At 34.7% G+C, this 20,588-nt stretch overlaps 1 protein-coding gene across 1 annotated transcript in view; it reads left to right on the top strand.

Annotated features, from left to right (window-relative positions):
* Positions 1 to 20,588, top strand: part of LOC150105449 (disintegrin and metalloproteinase domain-containing protein 11-like) — a 602,139-nt gene that overhangs the window by 213,316 nt on the left and 368,235 nt on the right. Inside the window, exons 13-14 of the mRNA XM_090393967.1 lie at positions 9,433 to 9,526; positions 15,729 to 15,777. Coding sequence (XP_090250093.1) covers positions 9,433 to 9,526; positions 15,729 to 15,777 — 143 coding nt within the window. The remainder of the gene's footprint in view (positions 1 to 9,432; positions 9,527 to 15,728; positions 15,778 to 20,588) is intronic.

Genomic DNA, 20,588 nt, shown 5'->3' with positions numbered 1-20,588 from the left:
GTTCTATTTGTCATTTTTAAAAATCATGTTACACCACTGCATATTGAATTTTAATGAGCAAGGCTTCGTATGCAGCTACATCTGCTGATCACAATAATCGGAGGCTAGCCATTAGTAATTTTCAAGTTGTAAGAAAGTGTAGTGTTTTCTTTATAATTAATAAAGAATTTCTAAAAATAATGTCGAACCCTTCAACCATTATGAGTAAAAAACGATTAGTTGAAGAAGAACATCATAGTTTTCAAGAAAAATGGGAGTTACGATATTTTTGTATCCAAGGAAAAAAAAAATGCCTGATATGTAGAAACTCTATTGCAGTTTGCAAAGAATATAATATTAAAAGGCATTATGATACAAATTATAAAGAAAACTATGACAAATATGTTGCGAAACTTCGTGAAGATAAATTGTCAGAATTAAAGTTGTCACTTCAAGATCAACAAAGTGTATTTACCAAACCTATTGAAGATAATAAAGCTACGGTAATAACCAGTTATTTGTTTAATTGCAAATTTAATTGCAAGCAAGTTGAAACCATTCACTGAAGGAGAATTTATTTGCGAATGTATTATTAAAGCAGTTGAAGTGTTGTGTCCTGATCAATTAAAGAAATTTGAAAATATAAGCTTATCTCGAAATGCCATTGTTAGCAGGATTGATGATATAGCCGGGAACTTAAGGAATCACTAAAATCAATAATTCCAACATTTCAGACCTATTCCCTTGCAATTAACGAAAGTATAGCTGTACGGGATATCAGCTGGCTGTTTGTTTCTATTCGTGGATGTGATATGAACTTAGAAGTAAGAGAAGAACTTCTAGAAATTATTCCTATGCACGATACAACCACTGGAGTTGATATTTTTGATGCCCTTATGGAAGTTTTGAATGAATACAATTTATTGTTAAAAAAGCTATTTTGTCTTGCAACTGATGGTGCTCCTGCCATGACTGGTATTATTAAAGGAGTTGTTACAAATTTAAAAGAAAAATGCAAAGAACAAGGTAATAATAATTTTCAACATTTTCATTGCATTATTCATCAGCAAACACTATGCTCCAAAGTTTTAAATATTGGACATGTCCTAAAAAATGTCAATAAAATTGTAAATTATATTCATGCATGTGGGCGTAAACATTGCCAATTTATTAACTTTCTATAAGATATAGAACGTGAATATAGCGATCTACCTTATTATACAGAAATCAGATAGCTTTCCAGTCATAAAGTTTTAAAGCGATTCCTCGAATTGCTGGTCGAAATTACCATTTTTTTAGAATCGAAAAGTTATGAATGTGAAATGTTAAAAAATGATCAATGGATAAAGGACCTGGCTTTTTCAGTTGCTATTACAAGTCAACTTAATCTTAAGCTACAAGGCAAACATCAAGTAGTTACCATGTTATTTGACAATGTTAACATTTTCAAACAGAAATTATTACTTTGGCAAAAACCAATTCAAAAAGAAAATTTCGAATGTTGTCATTATTACAAAAATCACCGAAATTGAAAATTTCAAAATATGCTAATCAAATTAAGTTATTCGAAAGAAGATTTTTAGATTTTAAGAAATATGAAAATCAGTTTCACCTATTTACTTCTCCTCTATCAATTGATGTTGCAACTGTTGATGACAATTTACAGTTGGAATTAATCAAAATTCAGTGTGATTCTGTATTGAAACAAAAATATATGGATGTTTGAATTCCAAAGTTCTATAATTATTTATCAGTCGATTGATACCTCAATGTGTTATGTGCAATTAGGCATATTTTATCAATATTCGGTAGCACATATTTATGCAAAGAACTATTTTCAACTTGAAAGAATAATAAAACTGTGTAAAGATCAAGATTTACAGACCTGCATGTGCAAGCAATATTGAAAATAACTACAGCTCAATGAATTCAACCAAATTTTGAAGATTTCGTTAATGAAAAACGTCAAGTTTCTTCAAAAAAATGATATGTATAATTTTATTTAAATATGTAAACTTTATATTTTATATGTATTTTTGTAACATGGTTGTATTTTGTACTTATATACTCTAATGTTAATATTAAAAAATTAGTTTCCTCTTTCTTTAGAGATTTTTTTTTCTGTTGCGGCCTGCAGCTTGATTCTTAATTTCGCCCTTGGAGGTAAACGAGTTTGACATGCCTGATCTAAGCCATCCAGTTCAAAACTTAGAGGTGCTCTGTAATGAAACAAACATGCTATTTTATACTGAAAATATCTTCAGTTTTTTTATGTCATCATCTCATATTCTGTTTAGTTTTCTTTCCTCCATTTCTAAGCTTTTTCAAAAGCTTCCAGAACATTTTGCCGCTTTCATCTTTATCTTCTGTATTCTTACCAAAATCTTCCCATGCCTTTTTTGTTTTTTGTTTTTTTTGTTTAGCTACTTTTACACATAGCCTATCTCTTATTTTTTTCTCTGTATTCTCTCAAGCCATCTTCTGATTTAATTGCTATGATATAACCAGAACTTTCTTTTTATATTTTCCAGGACTGCTTCTTTCACTTCTTCAGTTCACCATAAAGTTCAAATTTTTCTTTCCTTGCAAACAACTTGCTAGATTTTCCTGCCTGAATCAGTATATGTTTTCTTTGCAGTTTGCCACTGAAACTCCAAAGTTTGGTTCAATCACTAAAGTTTCTAACAGTGTTATAGTTTTAATCTAGTACACATCCTGTTCAATTTAGTACACACCCAACTACATTTAAATGATAGCCATTGTTAAGCCTTCTTTTACTTAGTTGCTCTGATTGGTTATCCCTGATTCTGGTTCCTTTTCATCTTACTCACTAAGCTTTATGTGGTATCCTAAGTACCCTCTTAAACTGTCCAGACAATCTAAATTGAGCTTCTCCATTTTTTTTTCCCCCTTTGCATGGGCTTTACTTTTTAAAAGGTTGTATTTGTTCATTTGATTTCTTATTCCATCTCTTCTTATCTCTCTTAAATAACATATTTCCATGGTCTGAATTCAAATGCAATATTTACTGGTAATTTTCTATGATATATTTCACTGTTTTATGTCAAAGTAGAGATAATAGGCAGATAACAGACTTCATCTTCTGTTTATTTCCACTTTACTTGTAAATCATCCATTTATAATCGCCCACTGCTGGCTTTTCGTTCCACTTTAAGATTTTCATTCTGAATTATCACTGTTTCAATTATTTAAACATTTTGCACTTGTTCCATACTTTCTTACATCTCTTGTGTAACTTTTCTGTCTGTGATATTCTCGTGGGCTTATTTTTAGTAAAACATATTTCAATCCTCATTTTGCCATCTTTTTGTTTCAGACATTCAAATGCTATTGAAGATTCCTATGATTTGGAAACTAAAAAAAAAAAAAAAAAAAAAAAAAAAAAAAAAACATTTCTTGCATAAATCGATATTCATTTTGTTTACAAGTGTCATGCTTTAAATTTTCTAGATTTTAGCTTTCAAATTTCATATAATGCTAAATATATTTAGAATTTGTTGTTCATTCCATAATGCTTTAGAGAATAGTTTTGCTCATTGAAGGAAGGTGTGCTACAAAATATGAGGTGCAAATTAGCAGAATTGAGCATACTGATGACCCTCTGCATTAATCTTGTTACTGTGTCATGGATGGACAGCTTTCAATAACCAGCAAAGGCTGTTTATTTACGTTTTTTTTTTTAATTTTATTATTTAAATTTTTTTTTTTATTATTTTTTTAAAGAATGTATTTAGGAGGGTCCAAGCTTTTCTTACTGTATATCTCTCTCTCTTTCCCTCTCTCTCATTTTACTTTTTAACTTTCTGAAGAAGCTGTTAAGTAACGAATCATGGAGTTATTGTTACTTTTAATAATATATACAAGTGAATTCCCAATTCTTATTTAGTTCTTTAATCTGTCCTTGTATTAAACAACAAATTACATGATAATCACAGTAATTAACTTTAATGAAATGAAAGTACAGATATTTCAACTTGAAAATAACAGTACATCATCACTGTGTAGAAACAAGCAAATCAAAGAAATGGTAACAATCGGTTTACCAAATAAAAATGGTTGCTGCATGCAGGAATTTAATATATTAATAAATAAGATTAAAACTATTTTTGATGTTTACATAAAATGCGAGACACAATCATTCTGATTCTGGTTTGGCTAATGTAAAAGGGCTTTGCAACTTTCTTTGAAAAGACATTCACATTTAGAACTGCTTCTGTGGAGAAGATGAGCTTCATCCCAGTGGATACTGTCTTAGTGTCAATACTATGGTGTGCCAGACTAGACTTTTGAAGTTTCATGTATTCAATATAATACTGATGTTCATTAATTCTTTTTTCCACAGAACGGCCTGTCTGCCCAAAGTACAATGGTGATTATAAAATAACGTCAAGTGTTCAGCGTCCTCTAGCGAGTAATGTATTGGACGAAACACACCAATATTCGGTAGACGTACACAGTGGAACATGGGGATTCAATTTAACAAAAAAAAAAAAAAAGTACCAAAAGTCTCCAACAGGGGAAATTTTGGCTCTGCCAAATTAATTTTAATAGGTGTGACTAATGAATGACTAAATGGCAAATGAGACACAACACACATCAATTTCATGATGTTTATTGTTAATTACAAATGAGGTTCTGATGTTCCAGGAACTGCATACGGTGCATGACATTTTCCACAGTGGCTCGCGACATATCGGAATTGATTTGTCTCACATGTAACGTTATTCGATCTTTCAAAGTTGGAATATCGGGTTCATGTCCTTGATACACAATTCTTTTAAGAAATCCCCACAGCCAAAAGTCACAAGGATTGAGATCAGGCGATCTTGGTGGCCATGGCGTAGGAAATGCACGACTAATGATTCTTCTGTTAGAGAAATGTTGTCGCAAAACACACTGTACCTGAAGTCCGATGTGGGGGGTGGTGCACCATCCTGCATGAAGATGGTCGAATCGAATCGAGACATCCTCTTTGCTGCAGTTGTGGAACCACAAAGTTCTGTAGCATATTGGCATACCTATTAGCATTGACGGAACAGGTCACTGGTCCATTTTGGTGATTTTCCTCGTAAAAGTATGGACCAATGATAAAAGATGCCGTAAATCCACACCACACTGTGACTTTGGTTGAGTGGATAGGCATCTGCAGACATATGTGCAGATTAGTTGCAGCCCAAATGTGACAGTTGCATGTGTTAATATCGCCGTTCAAATAAAAGTGCGCTTCGTCACTCCATAAAATCTGCCATGGCCATGCATCACCCACTTCCATGCGTGCTAAGAATCTCAAAGATAAGTCGATTTGGGTGGTCGCATCACCAGGGCGCAATTCTTGAACATGACTGATTTTATAGGGGTAAAACTTCAACATCTGATGTAGGATTTTCCACACCATTGTGTATGTGATTTCCTGGGATATTGCTCGTGCACTGCAGGTACCCTGCACATTCGTCATCTCCTGTTCCACAATAGCAGTTGCAATGTGTTCAACTTGTCGGTGATTGATTGGTTTGCGTCCCCTGCCTACCTACACTGCTAGAGTTCCAGTAGTTTCAAATCACTGAATCAGTTTTCATAAGTTTGTTACGCTAATCGGTCCTTTTCGTAAATTTTTCATACGCTGAAAATCACGAAGACAAGCACTAGCATTATTGTTCCGCTGATAATAGAGTTTGACTAACAAAGCACGCTCACATAAGGTAAGAGGCATCAAAAAGCAGTTTGTCTACATGAGAAGAAATCTCACAGGCTTTCCTTTTATTGAATGATCGCTCACAAGAAACGTGATAATGCATTTTACTCAGTAAACAGTGCCAAAATTTCCCCTGTTGGCGACTTTTGGTGCTTTTTTTTTTTCGTTAAATCGAATCCCCATGTTCCACTGTGTATGTCTGTTGAATATTGGTGTGTTTTGTCCAATACATTACTCGCTAGAGGGCTCTGAACACTTGACATTATTTTATAATCACCTGGTATGTCAAATTACATTCACAAGATATCTGGTAAACACCAGCTGTCATCTTTGATAACTTTTTAGCTTTTCTATGGTGTCTGCATTTATTGCCTTTTTTGCTGATTTCATGCCAAATTTGTTACAGCTGTTATTCAGTTTAGTTAGAGGATCCTGGAGACACATTAGATGTGTTTAGGAGTACAACTTAATATGCATAAAGCAAAAGAGCTAAGTTTGACTCCAATTCTAATATTATCGGGACTTTCTTTCATAATGCGATTCATATACAGGGTGTTCGGGATAAATTTGACATATTTATAATTAATTATATTTTTCCGTAAGTTACATGTATTAACACACACTTCTCTTCATTTAAAAGTTTGGACCCTTCTTCATTCATATACAAGATGTCAGAAAGGATGGATAGCTGGAACCCACCTGAATCATGGAAGAGAATAACTTGTATCATGATGATTCGTGCCCGCCATCAAAATAAGGATATTACGACTGCTGCCCAATGCTCCCTGAATACAGTAAAAACAATCAGGCATGAACTAGAGACTTGCAATGGTGACTACGAGGATGTAGCAAGAAGAAAGATCCCTAGCAGACGATCTGATTGCGTTCGTACAGCAGAATTCCTCGCAAATCTGCAGGAACAGGTGTTGAAGAACCCTGGCATTGGAATTCAGGCTTTGTTCGTGGAGTTGCTAACTGTAGTCAAGCCCTGGATAACAAGGGTAGCCAATGGTAGGCCGTATGTATGGCAGCAGGATTCGGCCCCTTGCCACACCTCTGGGAAAAGTCAAAAATGGTTGTCTGAAAATTTCTACGACTTCACCAGTCCAAATGTTTGGCCTCCAAACTCCCCAGACCTTAACCCCATGGATTATTTTGTATGGGGCGCAGTTGAAAAAGACACCAATCGCACTTCCAGTAATACAAAAGCCCAGTTAATGGATAAAATTAAAACAGTTTTTGCGGCCCTTCCCAGGGAGACTGTAGCATCAGCTTGTTCGAGGTTCCGAAGCAGAATTGAAGCTGTGATCGATGCTAATGGTGGTTATTTTGAGTAAATCTTGTTGATAGTATTGTAATTAACTCTGCCTGTAATGTTTTTTTGTCAATTCATTAAATTTAATAGATACAAAGAAGATTTTCTTTTTCCTTACGAAACTGTCAAATTTATCCCGAACACCCTGTAGATGATGAATAAGAATGGAAATAATGTGTATACTTGTGTTAACCCCTGATTTTACATCAAACTGTCTTCATGTATTTCCTTCAATTCTAACTGCTCAACTTAAAATAGACTATGTATTGCTCTGTATAATCTTCCATTTACCTCATATAATTATAGTGTTTTGAAAAGCTTTTCTCAGAGCACCTTGTTATAAGCTTTTATCATATCTACAAAACTTAAGTACAGATCCTTGTCATATTTCTATGATTCTTAACTGTTTGTCATAAAATGAAAATTTGGTCTTGACAACCTCTGTTTGTATTGAACCCAGCTTGTTCTTATCTAAGTTTCTTTTCCACAATATTTCTCCGCCTAATATACAAAAATATAATAAAATAATATATATATATATATATATATATATCATCTAATACTATTTATTTGTCAAAGGGAGTAGACAGAGCTTCTATATCACTAACTAACTTTTGAAAACTAGCAGACAGCTAGTGTCCATTCAAGCATCTATAGAAAGTGATCTCAAATTATCGATAAATCAAATCTTTTCAAGAGAGTGAGTTTGGCAGACAACTGTCATCATTTGCAAACCTAAATCATAACACTTGTTTTATTGTGCTTGACTTCAATTGATTTGCTTGATGTGCTGAGTTTCTGGGGGGGGGGGAGAGTGGGGACATCCCCACTTGTCCTTGCCAGAGATCAGCTAATTCAGGAACCAAAGAAAGTTTTAGAAAATAAACATTCCTCCAATTGGCAACTGGAATCATACTTAGGACAGTCTCTCTTTGTATGACCAAGCACTATGGATGCAAATACTATTTGTACAGGCTACATGGCATCTCCTCCTTTATATAAATTTGATAAATTTGTCTCATATATATGACACATTTGTTTATAACTTTCTGTATGCTTAAATTTGAGCAGGCACTTACAACTAGTGCTGGCCATTGGTTATGTGGAGTGGATCGGAGATTGGCTCTCTGAACAATACAAGCAAGTTGTGTATGAAGGAACTGTGTCTCAGAAAAGGAAGGTGACTAATGGTTTGCCTCGGGGTTCTGTTCTTAGGTCCATTGCTGTTTAACTTGTTTGTTAATAATATTTCTTTTGGATTGCCTGGTGTTCTTTAAATGTTTGCTGATGATGTAAAGTAGGTAGAATTATTAGGAGTAGTGCTGATGTAAATTCTCTACAAGAAAATTTGAATAAGCATTTAGTTTGGACAAATGAGTGGGGTTGCAGTTTTAATGTTAATAAATGCAAGGTGTGTTACACTTTGGGATACAGAGACATAAGGATATATACTGTATTGCTGGAGCTGTACTTCAGGAAGTGGATGAGATTCAGGATCTTGGAGTGATGGTGAACAGTGGGTTGAAGTTCCAAGGCACATTGCACATGTTGCAAAGACAGCACATCGTATTGCTGCTATGTTAAAAGATACATTGACATATAGGGATAAGGAGGTGGTGGTCGTGCATCTATATAAGGCATTGGTCAGACCACATATGGACTATTGTGCTCAGATTTGGTCATCTAGTTTTCTTTGTGATGTGGGAACACTAGAGAGAGTCCAAAGACAAATAACCATAGTGATATCAGGACCCTGGAGTGTTAGTTATGAAGAGCGTTTAAGAAAATGTGGATTACAGAGGTTGGTGGATAGGAGGATAGAGACTTTCAAGTTAAGGGATTCTATCAGATTAATACAGAAGATATAAAAAGAGTGGGTGTTAAGATGGGAAGAATGAGAGGCCATCCCTGGAAGTTGTATAGATATGTGAAGAAGGGAGTGAGGAGTAAATTTTTTATGTGGAGATTTGTTAGTGAGTGGAATGCATTTATTGAGTGCATTGTGAGTGCAGGTAGTGTAAATAACTTCAAAGCTGATTATGATCGACATGTTGCTAGTTGAATGGGTCTCTCATGATGAGTATTGACTCCATGGAGGTTACCAATTAATAATAATAATAATAATAAAAAGATTATTATTATGAAGATAGCGATTTATATTTGTACCTGAATTATCTCTCTTTATCCATATATTTCAGAAATATGTGTAATTGTGTAGAAATACTAGTAATTGTTTTATTTATCTGGAATTGTTTTTTTATTAGCAAGTGTATGGTATTTCCCCCCCCATCTCATAATGCTTCATGTTAATTGTTTCTGTGGACTTCATTTATAGCTGAAATAACTATTTTATTTTTTATTTTTAGTCTTTTCAGACATTTAAAATTTTTGCAATTAAATTACAATAATTGTTTTCTTTTAACAGGATTCTAATGTTTATGAACCACACCTTGCTGCAATCACTGTCACTCACATGTTAGGACATAATATTGGCATGAGCCATGATCATTCTGATGGAAGTAAGTCAGTTTATCAGTTATTTAGTTTATCAGTATTTAGTCAGTTTATTTATCATTATTGACTTCCTCTGTTCAGAGGAAGTGAATAAAGTTTGTGTGTTACTTCTGGTATATTTCAGAATTTCTAATTTGTCTGCAGTATGAAGAGTTACAAGATCTAGGAAAAAGATAGAAAAAAGTGATTTTATGTAGTGTAGGTTGACATCGTCATTATTTTATTAATCTGGAAAGTGGATCATAGATAGTGTTACTCAAGGAGTCTGGCATCTGTACGTTTGCAATGTATAGATTAAACTTTTGTTGTCTAGAATATGAATTTTTTAACAACCCTACCCACAAATGAGTGAATCCTCTACCACATGAGTACCATAGATTGTGAGAGATAAATATTTCAGAAATCTTGTCCTAAAGATCATAGATTGAATCCCTAAGTGGATTGAAAATTCCACTTCAGGTCTGCAGTCTCATAGTGGGCAATGAAAAATTATCTAAAGACTTTGACAAACATCCATGCATGGTGAAACTAGAATCCATACTTGGTTACAAAGAAGAGTTGTCTGCAATCTGTACAATGTTTTAATGAGAATGTAAATGGATATTTTTAGCTGTTTGTTAAAGAATGTCTTTTTTGTGCTTTGTGTTTGAAGAACAAATGATAGCTGCTATGTGGGCAAAGAGTCTAGTTTATTCCTAGTTACTATGAGGAGTGATGATGGAAATCCTTATAAATATTTATAAACCTTTTATAGAGTACTGTTTGTTTAGTACATGAGGAAAATCAACTTCTGTTATACTCACAAATGATAAAAACGTTGTAGCATAGAAATTTATTATTGAAGTAACAGATTTTAACAGATCTTCCTGTCAATCACCTAAGGAAAACATCCTTTAGCACATCCAGGTGTGTATAAAGTTACAGGCACACAGAACATTTCATACATCCTGGATGTGCTAAAGGAGGTTTTCCTTTGGTGAACAGATGAGGGTTGCTAGTTTGATAAATACTTTGAACATGGTGTGGAGATCATATTTTCTGATAAAAAGAACATTTGCTGTTTAGGATAATAATCATTTCCATTTATTTGTTTATTCATTTATCCTTTGCTGACTCTTTTTTGAAAGTTTTTTGTTGCTATTTTTTACAAATCTCTAAATATAAATTAGGAAGCTACCATATGAACTTATTAGGGTAAGTAGTTTGTGCTTTTGTTATAAGCATGGATGAGCTTGTATAGCTCATCGAATTTATGAGGCTTGTCTTTTTTAAATGAGAAAAAGAGTGTAAGCAGATAATTTTTTTACAGTGATTCTATGATAAGGGGACTGATTCATGAAAGTGCTACAAAATCTTGTTCTGCTAGTGAGAAAATTAATAATATTAGCAATACTGTTAGAATGCTGAAAGGGAAGGTGAAATAATTTATTATTTTGGCTGGAACCTATGAGAAGGAGGGCAATGATAGGTAATGAATCAATATGTAGGTAGTGCTTAAGGAATGATATAGAGGCTGTTGACTTGACGCCTGATTTTGATGGATGGAAAAATTTGTACAATGCTGATGGACTGCACTTCAGTGAATTTGGAGGTCTAGAGAGAGAGCTCTGTTAGTGAGACCAGTTATGACAAAAAAAAACTCCCCAGTGTCAACCTTCTAACTACTTCTCAACAGTTTAAAAGTCTTGATCATATCACCTCTCCTTATATCATCTACCATATCATCCACTAAACTCTGCAGTCCATGTTCCCTCAGCCTGTCCTCTTACTAACATTGTACAGTCTTAAACCATCTTTGTTATTCACTTCTGTACCCTTTCTACAGTTAACATCAGCAGGATGGAGGTAGCAGAGATGAGAATGCTCACGTGGATGTGCAGTGTGACCAGAAAGGATCGTCTGAGAAGTGACTATGTAAGGGGAAATGGTGAAAGTTATGAGCCAAGATTCAGATGGTTTGGTCATGTGATGAGGAGGGGAGGACAAGTATGTGGAAAGACAGGTCATGCAGATGGATGTGCAGGGGCAGCCAAAGAAGAGATGGAGGGAGCTGGTGGAAGAAGAAGAAGAAGAAGAGAGAGCTTTGTTCACTGAGAGTGTGAAAGCACAAAGTCAGGAAAACTAAAGGGATTCAGGTGGATGGAGACAAGTGTGTGTGCGTGCGTGTGCGCACCAATGAAGTGCATGAACAAAAAATGTGAAACCTAGTCTCTCAGGCAACAATATTGAATGAGGTAAGTCATTTCAGGATGTAAGTTGGTTGGGGACCTAAGAGGATAATACAGTTTCTATATACTAATGCTTGAAGAATCAGGAATACGAGGAAGGAGTTTTGCATTGGTTAGTGCATCTTCACCAAAAACCTTGTTGCCAAATAGGCATTATTGAGACTTGGCTAACATCAGCTGATGTAGTTACAGGGATAGAATGTGATGGATTTAGTATTTTAGTATTTGATGATAGCCATGTGTTGAGGCTTAAGTGCTGTGAAGAATTCATATTGGAGGTTTAATGGAATATTATCAGCACTGAGAAAGGATTAAAACTAATTTTAATGCTTCCAGTATTTCATCTCAGTCACAGAGACAAATACAATACAACAGCGAGTGAAACTAAAGTCCTATCTAGGTGGTGCACCCTTTATGGGCATTTGCAGGTGGCTTGGGATGTAAAGAGTGATCTCTGATAATTAATGTTTCCCAAATTTTGGGAAATTTTATGCAACTGTATTTGTTTAAATTAGGTTGATTTCTGAGTGCAGATGCAGATTCAAAGAACAGTCTTTATTTTTTGAATTTACTATGGTGGAGCATAGTGGTTTTTTTCCAGGAGATCCTGTGGGTTGTATCCAAAACATAGTCTGCAAGGCCAGATTGACCGTAATCGTGATTGCAGATGTGTGACTTATGTTCTTCTAATCGGATGGTTGCTGATCTGCATGTCTGTCCGAAGTAAGCCAGTTTACAGGAACAAGGTACTCTATATACTCTGGCACTGAGAGAGGAAGGAGCTAATCTTTGGTGGAACTGATAAGGGTAGTTAGTTTATGGTGGGGCTTAAAAGCTGTATGGAGGTTGTACTTTTAACGATCTGGCTATTTTTTCTGTTGTGCCATGGATGTAAAGTATGGTGATGGCATTTCTGAAGTCCTTCTGAATAGATGGTCGTGAAATTGGGAAGGACTTGATTATTATTTTAATTCTGTAATCATTGTAGCCATTGGAAAGGAAGGTGTTGGCTATTGGTTAGAGTTTTAATAATGCCATATAGCTGAGAGGGGTGGTTGTGGGAGAGTTTGTGAACGTATCTGGCATTGTGAGTAGGTTTTCTATATACAGAGAAAGAAAGGTTACCATTAGGAAGGCATGTTACTAAGGTGTCTAGGAAGGGTAAATTATAGAGGGAACTGCCATGGGTTTCCCCCCCCCCTCTCACCCCTCTTGCCAATTTTTACGTGGAAAAATTTGAAAAATGAGCCATAGACTCTTCCCCTCTAAAAGCTTCTATCTGGCTAAGATTGTAGATGGTGAGTTCCCTATTTGGCCTCGTGACCTAGACACATTAGACTCCTTCCTCAGTCATCTCAATAGTCTACATCCAAGAATCCAGTTTACGATGGAAAAGGAAAATAACAATAGTTTACCCTTCCTAGACACCTTAGTAACATGCCTTCCTAATGGTAACCTTTCTTTCTCTGTATATAGAAAACTTACTCACACAGGCAGATGCATTCACGAACTCTCCCACCACCACCACCCTTCTCAGCAATATGGCATTATTAAAACTCTAACCAATCTTTGTTCCAATGAAACTGCCCTTTCATCCGAACTCAAACACATACACAACACCTTCCTTTCCAATGGCTACAGTGATTACAGAATTAAAATAATAATCAAGTCCTTCCCCATTTCCTGACAATCTCTTCAGAATGACTTCAGAAATGCTATCACCATACCTTACATCCATGGCACATCAGAAAAAATAGCCAGATTGTTAAAAAAGTACAACCTCCATATAGTTTTTAAGCCCACTTGCTACCCTTATCCGTTCCGCCAAATATAAGCTCCTTTCTCTCTCTCTCAGTACCTGGAGTATACAGAGTTCCTTGTTCCTGTATACTGGCTTACTTCAGACAGACAGGCAGATCAGCAACCATCCTATTAGAAGAACACAAGTCATACATCTGCAATCACGATTATGGTCAATCTGGCATTGCAGACCATGTTGTGGATACAACCCACAGGATCTCCTGGAAAAAAAACCACCATGCTCCACCATAGTAAATTCAAAAAAGAAAGACTGTTCTTTGAATCTGCATCTGCACTCAGGAATCAACCTAATTTAAACAAATACGGTTGCATAAAACTTCCCAAAATTTGGGAAACATTAATTATCAGAGATCACTCTTTACATCCTAGGCCACCTGCAAACTCCCATAGAGGGCGCACCACCTAGATAGGACTTTAGTTTCACTCACTGTTGTATTGTATTTGTGTATGTTGTTACAAAAAGTATTTTGTAATCCCTAAAGATGTCTCTTTGACTCAGATGAAATATTGGAAGCATTAAAATTAGTTTCACTCCTTTCTCAGTGCTGATAATATTCCATTAAACCTCCAACATGAATTGATAATAGCAGGTGAACTGCAGCCACCTAGAGTAGGAGTCAGTAGGGCACATTGTAGTTATTTACAGTCAGTATGGTGTGAGATTAAGTCCAATAGGACAAAATATAAAATTGGTTCCTACTATAGGCCAGGAGATTCCAGATATGATGTAGAAGAAGTGCATCAGCAGATTAGTACTATGAATTATTATTATAATGATGATTGAGGCCTCCATGGAGTCAAAAGACTCATTGATCAAGCCCATCCTAGAAAATCCAATCTATCATACCACTCCTTGAACTCATTAACTGTTCATGCGCTCACCACTCTACCAGGCAATGCATTCCACGGTTCAACCACTCCTAATCCTCTTGCTCACAGCTTTCTTTTGCAACTTTCAGGACCCTTTTCCCTTGCTCCTTCCCCTTGTTCTGCCAGGCAAAAAAACTCCCCAGTGTCAACCTTGTAACTACTTCTCAACAGTTTAAAAGTCTCGATCATATCACCTCTCCTTATATCATCCACCAAACTCTGCAGTCCACACTCCCTAAGCCTGTCCTCATAACTAACATTGTACAGTCCTAAAACCATCTTTGTTATCCGTCTCTGTACCCTTTCTACAGTTAATTTACCCATTCAAAACCTGTGGACCAAATTTGAGAACAATAGTCCAAATGTGGTCTGATCAGGGCGTTATAATGAAATGACAACTCTTTTATCTCTGCAAGTCAACATCCTTTTCAGTATTGCAGCAATTCTTTGGGTTACCTTCACTATCTTTGCAACATGTTCCCCAAATTTCAGGATTCTATTAGTCATCACTCTCAGATCCCTTGCCTCCCCACTTCATCTAGTACAGTTCCTCCAACAGAGTGTACAGCCTCCCATCGATGTAACCAAATTTCAAGACTTTATATTTAGCTGAATTAAACTGATTGTCCTTATTCGATTGTCCATCTGTCCAGTTTATTCAAATCCTCTTGCACAGCTACCACATCTGCACTATTACTGATAACCCTTCCCAGCTTCACATCATCAGCAAACAGCTGAACATTCCCTTGTAGTTCACTGACAATGTCATTGATATAAAGGTGGGACCCCACTTGTAACCTTCTGCTTCCTTGATACTACTCCCTCATACAAAACTCTGTGATACCTATTGCATATCCACCCCAAATCCATTTCACTAATCTGACATCTAAACACATGTGCTGCAACTTAAATATCAGCTTATGATGTGGTACCCTGTCAAATGCCTATGTAAAATAAAAATAAAAAAAATTGCAGAATAAAATTCCATCTGTCCAGTTTATTTCTCTCATTAACTTGTCACTTTATTATAAAAGGCAATCATATTACTAAAGCAAGAGCATCCCTTAACAAATCCATGTTGACTCTCCCAGATAACATTACCCTCATTTGCCCAAAGCTGTATATGGTCCCTCACTAATTTCTCCAAGATCTTAACAACTACTGATGAAACAGAAACTGGTCTATAATTTGTAGAGATTTGTATAGATATGTAGAGATAATATGATAGATATGTCTACCAACATTTAACAAAATTGATTTTTTTTTTTTTTTTGTTAAATTTCAGCAGACTGCAAATGCAGAGACTGGTGGGGATGTATCATGGCCCAGTCAATTTTGTGAGTATTTTCTTTCTTTTTTCCTAATTTTGTGTAATACTAGCTGTTAAAGAATACTTTTTTTCTGGAAACCTTTACATAACTTAAATTTGAAAAGATTTTATAAAGGTGTTTCACATCCAAGATAATATTCAGACTCATTCCTTTCTAACCAAAGATCATATTGCTTCTAACATAGGTGCTAAAATCAAACTGCATGCATCAATACTGATATTACTATTTGAGTTCTATATCTACCTACCATCCCACTCACTCACAAACACACACATATATACATCTTATGTGTATTTTCTTACTATATTAAGCTCATTGGTTATGTGCTGTGTTAAGTCACTTAAGTACATTCTCAGCTCTGTTTCTCAGTAACTTGTATTATCGAGCTAATTGTCAGGATTAGAAGTCCCAGTTTCATGTAGGGGCAGACATGCCATTTCCATATAACAGCTAGTTAGCTTTAGTTGAAAAGCTGCAATAAATCTTTCCATATCATCACCATAAAGGGTGTGTGTGTATATATATATATATATATATATATGATACTACAATAGTAAAGCATGATTAAATACACATAAGTTTTCTATCAACATTTCCCCTCCAAATTTGTGGTTTATTAGGACTTCAGTTTTTTCTGACCCAATATTTCTGTCATCTAAGGCACTTCCTGCATCAGTTCACCTAAATCTTGATCTTCTTCTTCTGAGTCTTATTCCTGTCATCATGGTATCAAACACACATTAGCTAACATTCCTGTCCCATTCTGTTTACATGATCATACCACATTAATTGACTCTGGGCACATATTCTTGAATATTATCAATATCCAGTTCCTTTCTAATATCTTCATTTTAATATGATTCTGCCCATTAATTCTATTTATTCACCTACCTAATTTTTCTCAGAACACAAACATCTCTGTCTTTAATTAACTGTTGATAACCAAATTCCCAGATCTGTAATTTAGCTTGAATGCTGTCTTCTGTATTTGCAAATTCAGTAGTTTGGCTAATTTCTTTCTTTTTCTGTTATCCATATTTAATTTGCCATCTTCACCAAAAATTGTTCATAAATACCTGAAATGTTTTATTGGAAATAGAGGATATTATGAATTCATCCTTATTTTATAGCTGAGGAGCTTATGAGAATACAAACTCTGGTTGTATTCTCATTAGCTCCTCTTTTCCTCCTATCCACCAAACTCTGTAATTCACATTATTATAACCTCTCTCCATAGCCAGCAATCCAAATTCCTGATATTATCTTAGTCACTTACCTCTGGACCCTCTCCAATGTCTCCACATCACATTGAAAAATCAGATGACCAGATTTCAGTAGAGTAATCCAAGTGTGATCTACCAATGCTTTATACCAGGGGTGGGGAATCCCTTGCCCGCGAGTCTATTTCAATGCGCCCCTTTGCTGATGTACTTGTATATACATGTAAATAAAATTTTATAATAATTTAAATTTATTATAATTAAATTTATTTAAATTTATTATAATTAAATTTATTTAAATTTAAATAATTAAATATACAAAATCAAAAATAACTATATTACATAAAATATGATCGTCATACGTCTGGCAACCATCAAATCAAGACCAGCCATTAAAATAAAAAGAAATCAGGAGCATTTCTTGCAGGCAAAGTTCAGAATTTCTTTGATTGGTTTGTTTCCCAATTACCGCCATGACATTTTCCCACGTGTCAAAACATATTGACTTTTGACTTTGTTTTTCTCATGCAGTACTGTGAGTGCCTTGTAATTAACCAGTTGACAACTTTATTCAATTTATTTTTTTAAATGACAAGTTGTAGTGAAAAGCTTAAAAGAAGTGGTGAATGTGCTCTGTTTTGTGAAAAATGGACAGAATTATACTTCTTTATTGAAATTAATAACAAGTGCATTTGTCTTATTTGTAATGAACATGTTGCAGTTTACAAAAAATTTAATCTTGAACGACATTAGCATAAGAAATATGAAAATTTAAAAGGATCAGAACGTTTAGACAAGATAGCGACTTTGAAAGAAAATATAATCTAACTATATAATCTAGAAAATATAAGCTAGTTATGTGTCGTGTGAACAAATTGCTAAAAACTTAAAACCCATAATGAAGGTGAGTTTGTGAAAGATTGCATCCTTACTGCTGTCGAGATTTTATGTCAAGAGTTTGTTTAAAAATATTAGCCTATCAAGAAGAACTGTTTCTGACCATATTAAAGATATTGCTGATGACATCTAAACTTCTTTGAAAGTAGATTCAGCAGAATATGTGTTTTACTCATTAGCCATCAATGAGACTACTGATCTGTCAAGTACTGCATAAGTGGCTATATTTATACGGGGAATAACTACAAATTTCAATATACGAGAAGAATTTCTTGCTTTAAAATCAATGAAGGGACAACTAAAGGTGAAGATTTATTTGAAATGGTCAATTCAGCATTAAAGGATTTCGATTTACTGTATGAAAAACTGATGGTGCTTCATCCATGGTAGGTTGTGAAAAAGGGCTCGTGGCTGATTAAGAATGAATTTAAGAAACATCAATTGAACCCAAATACTTTGTGTTTCACTGCTTCATTCATATGGATAATCTATGTGCAAAGTCACTCAAGATGAGCAGCAGCATGAATGTAGTAACAAAAGCCATTAATTTGATAAAAAGTAAAGGGTTGAACAACAGGGAATTCAAAGAATTTTTGCAAGCTCTTGAAGCCGAATATGGGGACTTATTGTACCATTGTGAACTTAGGTGGCTAAGTAGAGCTCAAATGCTCAAGCGATTTTATGAACTTAAAGACAAAGTGAAAATTTTCTTGGACGTTAAAGGTATCCCCATTAAAGAATTGGAGGATGAAAAGTTTCAAACTGATTTAGCATTTTTAGTAGACATAACTAGTCATTTGAATAATCTTAATTTGAAATTACAAGGCCTTGATCAGCTATTGACCTCTTTGCTCATTTATATCAAGAGCTTTGAATCAATGCTTCAATTATTTCTTACCCAACTGAAAAAAAAAACATTTTACACATTTTTCAAAATTAAGAGAACACAATCCAAAATCAACAAGTGAGTATGTTGATGAGTGTCAAATTCAAAAGTGTTTTTAATCAGTTTCAAAGGAGATTTGAAGATATAAAAAAATCAAAGAATTGAGTTACAAATATTTGAAAAACCTTTTGATATACGCCCTGAGGAAGCTTACGATTCCTTGCAATTAGAGTAGATTGATTTGCAGTGTGATAACACTTTGAGATCAAAATATAGTAATCTGCCTATATTGGACTTTTACAAATCTATTGATGCTGAGAAATTCCCTTCTTTAAAAAATAATGCCTTGAAAATAGCTTCTCAGTTTTCTACTACTCATCAATGCGAGCAATTATTTTCAAAATTAAGTCTGGCAAAAAATCGCCTTCATACAAGACTCACTGACGAAAATCTCGCCAACGAACTAGATGTAGCTGTCTAATCAAGGGCGGCTAATATTCACAAAAAAAGCAGTTTCAGCCTTCTCACTAAAAAGTTTAAGATTAAAGGTAAGCTTCATTAACTTTGATGAAATATTTATTATGCTATTATTGCTTTAATAAAGTTCTCGGTTAAAATAAAATAAATAACATTTTTTAAATAAATTAAATATAGCCTTTGCTTGATTGTTATAATTATATGTCTACACAATTGTAATTAAAAGATACCATATCAAATGAGAATGTTGCACATTTACTTATTGAGATATATATTGCACACTACATACACTATATATAAGAGTTAAAATTTGCCAGTCACCCATGGAAGTTTTTAAATTAGCAATTTTCACCCTTGTTACTAAAAAGGTTCCCCACCCCTGGTTTATACAGTGGTACAGCCACTTCCTTATACCTACATATTAGAGAAATTCTTATCATTGAAGCATTATGATGTGCAGCCTTTGCAACATTCCCAATATGCCCTCTAAACTTCAGTCTACTATCAACCATCACTCCCAGATCTCTAATCTCATCACTTTTACTGCACTGTCTATATAGTACACAGCCTTATATTTCTACACTCCAAGATGCAACTCCTTGCACTTATTGATATTAAAACTAGAACTCTACTCCTTTGTCCAAATAAAAAGTCCATTCAAATCTTCCTGAAGGGAAATAACATCAAGTGCTATATACTTTTAAGTGCTATATACTATACTCTTTCAAGTTTCAGGCCCAGGAAAAGCTAGATGGACTATCAGGCAAACAACCATGATTCAGGCAAAGGTAAATTAAACTGGAAAAAGGAATATGTGAAAGATTTGTAGTATGTTTGGGTAAATGAGATGAAGGAAAGCATCAACATAGGTGAAAAGTGTCTTGATAGATAAGAGCAGTTAGAAATGAGAGCAAGTGTTGTGACCATAGTGGAAGATCTTAGCCAAGAGCTGGTGAAAATGAAAAGTGAAATGAAACATCTGGAAGAGGATATTAAACATCTAAAGAAGAGATTGGCTGATGAGAAGGAGGAAGTTAGTTGTGAAGAAAGATTAAAAGGATAGTTATATATCATTGTGTGGGGACTCCATTATTAGATCATTAATAAAAGGCACAAAACATGCTTTGCTGGTGGAATAATGAAGCATATTGCTGATGCATTGCAGAAAAGGAAAGACCAAGCATCAAAATTAGTGGTAATCGTGGGCTCGATTGACTTAGTTGGGAAAAAAAAAGAATGTTGATAGAGACTTGAGGAAGTTGTTATGACAGGTAAAGAAGAATAGTGTTGTTGGAAAAGTCGTAGGCATGTTGCCCAGATATAACAACATTGAATTG

Source organism: Typopeltis vanoorti, chromosome 6, assembly GCF_054136105.1.
Source record: "Typopeltis vanoorti isolate ZY-2024b chromosome 6, IOZ_Tvanoo_1.0, whole genome shotgun sequence".
Lineage (NCBI taxonomy): Eukaryota > Metazoa > Arthropoda > Arachnida > Uropygi > Thelyphonidae > Typopeltis > Typopeltis vanoorti.
This window is presented reverse-complemented; position numbering and strand designations above follow the sequence as displayed.